This window comes from Quercus robur, chromosome 5, assembly GCF_932294415.1.
Source record: "Quercus robur chromosome 5, dhQueRobu3.1, whole genome shotgun sequence".
Lineage (NCBI taxonomy): Eukaryota > Viridiplantae > Streptophyta > Magnoliopsida > Fagales > Fagaceae > Quercus > Quercus robur.
The window spans coordinates 66,311,510-66,319,052 of NC_065538.1; the positions used below are offsets into that span (position 1 = coordinate 66,311,510).

Here is a 7,543-nt window from a genome sequence, read left to right on the forward strand (position 1 = left end):
AAAAAACAATAGCACTAAGGATTTTACTAATTTTGTTTTACCTTGTATATGTGATAGAATTATTATTATTATTATCATTGTTTGCTTGCTGAGAGAAAGTTGTTGAAGAGAGTTTTATTGATGCCAGCACATATCTTATGTCTTATTTTCTGTAAAAAGTTATCTGTACTGGCTCAAGAGAGTTTTATTGGGAGTTGGTATGTCATGTATGTGGGACCACCAGTACCATTGAACTATCAATATGTAGAGGTTTAGAAAAAAACAATGCTGGAAGATTGGAGAAGAGTGGCCTACTAGTCACTCATCATCTTCATCTAGTAGGTATAGGTGCCTTTCATTTCTTACTATATTGCTTTACAATGTACATAATCTTATTAATTGTTCTATTTTTAAATTTTCAAGAACAATACTGAAAGTTCAACCTTCAGTTTTTCAAACCTAAATTAAAAGGAAAACAAAAAACAAAGAATTATCTAAATTACTTGTAGTTAAACTTTGTCAACATTTAATTATCCGGGTTTTCAAATTCACCCTTATAAATACATCCCAGGACAGAGAATCTTCATGTTAAGAAATTCCAAACAATACAAAATGAAAGCCACAAGCCCTATCTTACTTCTAGGTTTAGCTATCCTTATGCTCTCAATATCATGTGCTATACCAAACCCAGTTTTTAACAACTTTTTCCCGTGCCTTTCCAGCCATTCTTCACCTTTATACCCAATCTCTGAAGTTTTCTACACCTCTAATAATTCCTCCTTTCTCTCAGTTTTACACTCTTACATAAGAAACCGCAGGTTTTCAACATCTGCCACCCCAAAACCTTTCGCTATTGTCTCTGCCAAGCATGAATTCCATATCCAATCCACTTTAATTTGTGCAAAACAATGCGGCCTGCAAGTTAGAATCCGAAGCGGTGGCCATGATTATGAGGGCCTTTCATACGTATCACAAGTTCCATTTGTTGTCCTTGACATGTTCAATCTCCGTTCTATAGACAGTGATATAGCAAAAAGTACTGCATGGGTTCAAGCTGGCGCTACTCTTGGTGAGCTTTACTATAGAATATCCGAGAAAAGCAATGTCCATGCCTTCCCGGCTGGTGTGTGTGTTGGTGTTGGCACTGGTGGGCACATTTCTGGAGGTGGGTATGGGAACCTGATGCGAAAATATGGCCTTTCTGTGGATAACATCATTGATGCACAGTTAGTGATTGTTAATGGTACAATTCTTAACAGAGAGTCCATGGGAGAAGATGTATTTTGGGCCATTAGAGGAGGTGGTGGAGCAAGTTTCGGAGTCATTCTTTCGTGGAAGATCAAGTTGGTTCCTGTTCCAGCCAAAGTTACTGTATTTAATAAGAAATGGATCTTGGAGAACAATGCAACTGATGTTGTTTATCGTTGGCAACAGGTTGCTCATACACTACCTAATGAGATCTTCATAAGGGCTGTGCCACAAGTAGTAAATGGAGGTCAAAAGGGCAAGGAGACAGTCCAAGTTTCTTTTGTTGGTCACTTTTTGGGACAAAGTAACAGTCTTATCCCACTGATGAATGAGAGATTTCCTGAATTGGGTTTGTTGCAAACTGATTGCATTGAAATGAGTTGGATAGAATCCACCATTTTCTGGGCAGACTTACCTAATGGAACTTCCATAGATGCTCTACTCAAAAGGGCATCAGAGCCTGATATCTTCTTTAAAGCCAAGTCTGACTATGTGAAAAAGCCTATTCCAAAGGCTGGTTTGGAATCCATATGGAAGTTGATGATTGAAATAGGGTTTAGAGGATTGATGCAATGGAACCCTTATGGGGGAAGAATGAGTGAGATTTTAGAGTCAGAAACTCCATTCCCCCATAGGGCTGGAAACATATTTCAAATACTCTACTATGTGACCTGGGTGGAAGAAGGGACTGTGGTTTCCAACCATTATATAAATATGACAAGAACATTCTACAATGCCATGACCTCGTACGTGTCAAAGGACCCAAGGGAAGCTTTTCTTAACTACGGGGATCTTGATATTGGTCATGCTAGTCCAAATAGTAATGAAAGTCTTAGCAGTGCTAAAGTTTATGGGGCTAAGTATTTCAAGGAAAATTTTGACAGATTGGTACGTGTGAAGACCATGGTTGATCCTGATAATTTCTTCAAAAACGAGCAAAGTATCCCACCTCTTCCACCATATGTCTAAATGAAAGAAAAATCATAAAATCTCTCTCCCTCTCTCTCTCTCATTGATGAAACAATAAGACCTCTCTTATGGTCCGTTTGAATTGAGAGAGAGGGAAAAAGAGTAGAGTAGTCAGTAGAGTAAAGTAGATCTAACACAAAATTAGCTTATTTTTAGCCAACTCTATTCTATTCTCCTTCACTCCTCCTCCTTCTCACTTCCATCCAAACAGGCCATTAGTTTTTATTTTCCTCTAGTGAAATGATGAATAATGGGCTACTCGAATTCGCACATCGCACCATTACTCATTATCAGTAAAACACCTCGGTGCTATTGTGATCTATGATCGATACTTTTCAATGTATAAGTATGTATTTTATAGGTCTGTGATGAGAACTTCTATATTGTATGTTTATTATATAAAGATGTTTATTTAAGTTATGCATGAGACTATTCCTCAATTTTATTGATGAGAAAGTATCTATGGTCATATGTTGAAAAGGGATGGAACAATGGATTTATTGAGAGCATTCATTGTTTTAGTATTTTTCACATGATCGTGAATTTCCATGAATTCTAACAATGTTTATGAATCCTTAAGATTATGTGCAAATTTTACATGTAAAAGTCACCATAGACCTAATTTTTGTAGTTCTTTGATTCACATTATGTAATGTTTTTGGAGTCAAATTATTATTATTATTATTTTTTTATTGTATACGGAACTCCAGAGCCAAAGACTATTAGCATGTCCTTTAAAAAAAAATAAAAAACACTCCCAGTGCAGCCCATAGAAGAGCACAACCCAATTTGGCCCTTGGGAGTTTGGGACAGGCGAGTTTGTTTCAGTTTCAACCTTCAACTCCTATTTTAAGTTCCCTCTAAAAAAATAATAAAAAATCTTCTATTTTAAGTTTTAGCACAAAATTAGGAAAAAATAAAAACAAGAGGCAACAATTTTCTAATTTTTTCACAACTTATTGAGATGATATATTATAATTAATACAACATCACTTTTACCACACAATCATAAACATTACTTTTATATAGTTTCTAGTTAGTTCAACTAAGAAACTTTATTATCATCAAATAAAACATCCATGATTTGATCCTTGCCTATAAAAAATAAAAAAAAATAAAATCTAATTTATATCTTGGCTTATCTCTTAAAGAAAAACACCATTACTTTTGTAATATGCCTCTTGTTAATTATGAAAAATGTTACGAAATTTTTTTTTTTTACTAAGTAAAAAAAAAAAAAAAAAAAAAAAAAGAGACTGTATCCTTAAATTTTTTTTTTTTTAAAAAAATGTCAAGTGGGATTGGTCAGTTTTCCTTCCCTCCAAGATTGGTCCATTGGTTAATCAATTGAGTAAATCTAATTTTACAAAATTTTCCACAATTTTGTTACTGACATATAAGTGATAAAATTGTGAAATTATGAACTTATTATTTTATTTTAACTGCTTACAAATTGCCACACAGTAAAATTCTAGCAAAATGTAAATTTCCCAAAAGAACCCCAAACTAAAAACCACATATTTATACGCCCCCAAACACTCCCTCTAAAAATAAAAAAGTCTTTATCCTCCTCCACCATCCATATCCCAATTCCCAAGTTCCAACCAAAAAGCGCCAGAAATCCATTTCTCCAACTCTCTCTCTCTCTCTCTCTCTATACAAATTTCAACGTCCAAATTCCCAAAACAACAAGAGAAACAATGAGAGAAATCCTACACATCCAGGGCGGTCAGTGTGGCAACCAGATCGGAGCCAAGTTCTGGGAGGTGATCTGCGACGAGCACGGCATTGACCACACCGGAAAATACAACGGCGACTCCGAGCTCCAGCTCGAGCGAATCAATGTCTATTACAACGAGGCCAGCGGCGGTCGCTTCGTCCCGCGTGCGGTCCTCATGGATCTCGAGCCGGGCACCATGGACTCCGTCCGATCCGGCCCCTTCGGCCAGATCTTCCGCCCCGATAACTTCGTTTTCGGCCAATCGGGTGCCGGAAACAACTGGGCTAAGGGCCATTACACCGAAGGCGCCGAGCTTATTGATTCTGTTCTCGATGTTGTGAGAAAAGAAGCTGAGAATTGCGATTGCTTGCAGGGTACGCTATTGGTTTTTTTTTTTTTTTTTTTTTTTATCTGGGTTTTGGTTTTGTAGGAGTATTTGAATTATGGGTTTTTGTTTGTATGTTTGTTTGTATGGCTTCGCGGGTCTGATCATGTGGTTTTTGGATTCTAGATTGATAAAGCTTTGGTCTTTTTCTCATACCTCAATTACCCAATTGCGGTTTTGGTGTCTGTTCATCAAATTTCCTTTCTTTCATTGTGGTTGTTGTGAAATGTATTATCCTTGCTTTCAAATGGTTTTGATTGGTTTCTCATTTCTTTATTGAATTAATTGGTAGCATTAGAAAACCATTTTTTTAAAATAGATATGACAGATTATTTTATGGCGTCCGTTTTATGGTGATTTGGCTTTTCATGTGGGCGGGATTCGAATTAGGAATCCAATTTTAATGTTTTACTTGATTCAATTGTGGTATTTTCTCATGGATTTAAGGCCTCTATCTGGGGCCCTTTACTTTTAATTGCTGAATAGTCCTGTTCCTGAGAATTTGCAATGTTGTTTGTAGGAATATGAATATATATATATATATATATATATATATATACATATCGGTAGTTAGTATGCTATAGGCTTCGATGAGATAGCCTTGCCTCCAATTTTCTTGGAGAGGCTGATCCCCGGCCTTGAACTTGAGGCCTGTCACTTTTGGTGTAAGACACTTGCCATTGCTCTGAGGCCCAACCTCTTAACGTGGATGATCGAGGAAATAATTTTAACATGGTTCTTTTCAATATCTTGTTAGATTTTTTAGTTGATAATTAGTAGTGTTAATAATATGGTACAAGAAATGCATTATATTCTAATAGTATCTACCTTCTATTGCTTGACAAAGTTGTATTGTAAATGCCTTGTTCTTTTAAACATTTATTTAATATATAACTTGTCAAAGAACAAAGTTTTGCTATTATGTGATTGTTGTCTTCTTTTATGCTGTGAACATGATGTTCTAGTACTCCAAAAAATGTTTTGTGTTAACTGGATTGCTATTGTCTTCTATGTTTCAAGGACGTAAGGAAAATATATTGCTTGAAATGTAAATCTTGCTTATATATTGCCATCAGATGTCATGGTGTTCTTTGTTATGCTTTTTAATTACCTTTACAGTCAATCATGTGAAAAATCTCTTTCTTTTACCTAAAGCTTAATAATGCTATACCATTGCAGTATTCTAAATTTACATCTTTTTATGCAGGATTTCAAGTTTGTCATTCTTTGGGTGGAGGAACAGGCTCTGGCATGGGAACACTTCTTATTTCAAAGATTCGGGAGGAGTACCCAGATCGCATGATGCTGACATTTTCCGTTTTTCCTTCACCAAAGGTGTCCGACACGGTTGTCGAACCTTACAATGCCACCCTTTCTGTGCATCAGCTTGTTGAGAATGCTGATGAATGCATGGTCCTCGACAATGAGGCCCTTTACGACATCTGCTTCCGTACTCTGAAGCTTGCCACCCCTACTTGTGAGTCCAAAGTATAGTTCTCTAGATTTTGAAACATATTGTAGACTTCTATATATATATATATATATATATCATTGTTTATCTCTAATTGGTGAAGGTTATGCTCAGGTTTTAAGTAGGTTGCTTTTAAGCTTCTATTATTACTAGTTAATCTTTTATGCTCAATTGTTGTCACTAATCTTCAGTGGTTATCAGTAATTATTTACCCCAAAAAAGAAACAAACAGTGGTTATCAGTAATTGGTAAAGATTATGCTTAAGTTTGAAGTAGGTTGTCTTGTAAGTTTCTTTTCATTACTAATTAATCTTTTATGATTAGTTGTCACTAATCTTTTTCCCTACCTACCTACCTACTTCCTAGCTAGCTAGCTAGCTAGCTATCTGTTGCTTACAATGACGGACTCTTTCTGTTTACGACTGAAACATTTGATGACCTGTGTTTGCTTTATCATTGTTTTTTCAATTACTAGAAAAAATTCATTTTTTTTTTCAATAATTAGAAAACATTTATGACTGTGATTTATGTATAAGAGCATGGCTGATCCTTGACCTGTATATACTCTGTTGTGTTCTGTTGTCCAATAACAGTTGGTGATCTCAATCACCTCATATCTGCTACCATGAGTGGTGTCACATGCTGTCTTCGGTTCCCAGGACAGCTTAACTCTGACCTTCGGAAACTTGCAGTCAATCTCATCCCATTCCCGCGTCTCCATTTCTTTATGGTTGGGTTTGCACCCTTAACATCTAGAGGATCACAGCAGTACCGTGCCCTTACAGTGCCTGAATTGACCCAGCAAATGTGGGATGCCAAAAACATGATGTGTGCCGCTGATCCACGCCATGGTCGTTACTTAACTGCTTCTGCCATGTTCCGCGGTAAGATGAGTACCAAAGAAGTTGATGAACAGATGATCAATGTCCAGAACAAAAACTCATCCTACTTTGTTGAGTGGATACCCAACAATGTTAAGTCTAGTGTGTGTGACATCCCACCCAAGGGTCTGAAGATGGCATCCACATTCATTGGGAATTCAACTTCAATCCAGGAGATGTTCCGGAGGGTTAGTGAGCAGTTTACCGCTATGTTCAGGCGCAAGGCTTTCTTGCATTGGTACACCGGTGAAGGAATGGACGAGATGGAGTTCACTGAGGCTGAGAGTAACATGAACGATCTGGTGGCTGAGTATCAGCAATACCAGGATGCTACTGCTGATGAAGAGGAGGAGTATGAGGAGGAAGAAGAGGAGGTTGCTGCTTGATCTATTCTTGTAATATTTCGGTTTGCCAGAAATTATTATGTTGTTGGCTTACTTTAAGTGAGTGATTATGATGTTTGTCAGCGAGCAGTCAAGTTAGATTGACATGTTGATCTGTATGGTTTGTGGGCCTTGTATAAGAGGTGGGTTTTGGTGACAAAGCTTTTTGTCTTTAATTTGAAAAATTTATGGAGGGTTTGTATTGATTAGGTAGTTGTATGACATGATGCCAGTATATTGATGGTGTCTTTGTTATAAATATATAGTTCTTGACTATTTTGTGGATTAAAGTTATCCTCTTGCAATGTCGTTTATCTAATACAACATTATAAAATTGTCAATTGTAATACATAGTAAACCTACAATTGGTTATTACTCTGCTTCAAACGAATCGTGATTAAAACTTGATTAAAGAGAATTTCAGCTACAAACTTTGAGGATTAAAATGACAAAATACTAAAATGATGTAATTCATTAAACTTAAAAGGGTGTAATTGTATTTTAGTC

The 7,543-nt window shown here is 36.4% G+C and overlaps 2 protein-coding genes across 2 annotated transcripts; both read left to right on the forward strand.

Moving 5' to 3' along the window:
• The first annotated feature begins 591 nt into the window (after positions 1-591).
• Positions 592-2,505, forward strand: LOC126729145 (berberine bridge enzyme-like 4). The gene has a single exon (XM_050434841.1). The coding sequence runs from the start codon at positions 592-594 to the stop codon at positions 2,194-2,196; it is 1,605 nt and encodes a 534-aa protein (XP_050290798.1). The 3' UTR covers positions 2,197-2,505.
• Positions 2,506-3,745: 1,240 nt separating this feature from the next.
• On the forward strand, positions 3,746-7,326 carry LOC126726735 (tubulin beta chain). The gene is made up of 3 exons (XM_050432084.1): positions 3,746-4,290; positions 5,509-5,778; positions 6,366-7,326. Exons 1-3 carry the CDS (start codon positions 3,897-3,899, stop codon positions 7,037-7,039), a joined length of 1,338 nt encoding a protein of 445 aa, XP_050288041.1. The 5' UTR covers positions 3,746-3,896; the 3' UTR covers positions 7,040-7,326.
• The last annotated feature ends 217 nt before the right edge of the window (positions 7,327-7,543 follow it).

Coding starts and splice junctions, on each gene's coding strand:
- LOC126726735 (XM_050432084.1), top strand. CDS start 3,897: ATGAGAGAAATCCTACACATCCAGGGCGGTCAGTGTGGCAACCAGATC. Junction 4,291..5,508: donor GAATTGCGATTGCTTGCAGG/GTACGCTATTGG, acceptor CTTTTTATGCAG/GATTTCAAGTTTGTCATTCT. Junction 5,779..6,365: donor GAAGCTTGCCACCCCTACTT/GTGAGTCCAAAG, acceptor GTCCAATAACAG/TTGGTGATCTCAATCACCTC.
- LOC126729145 (XM_050434841.1), top strand. CDS start 592: ATGAAAGCCACAAGCCCTATCTTACTTCTAGGTTTAGCTATCCTTATG.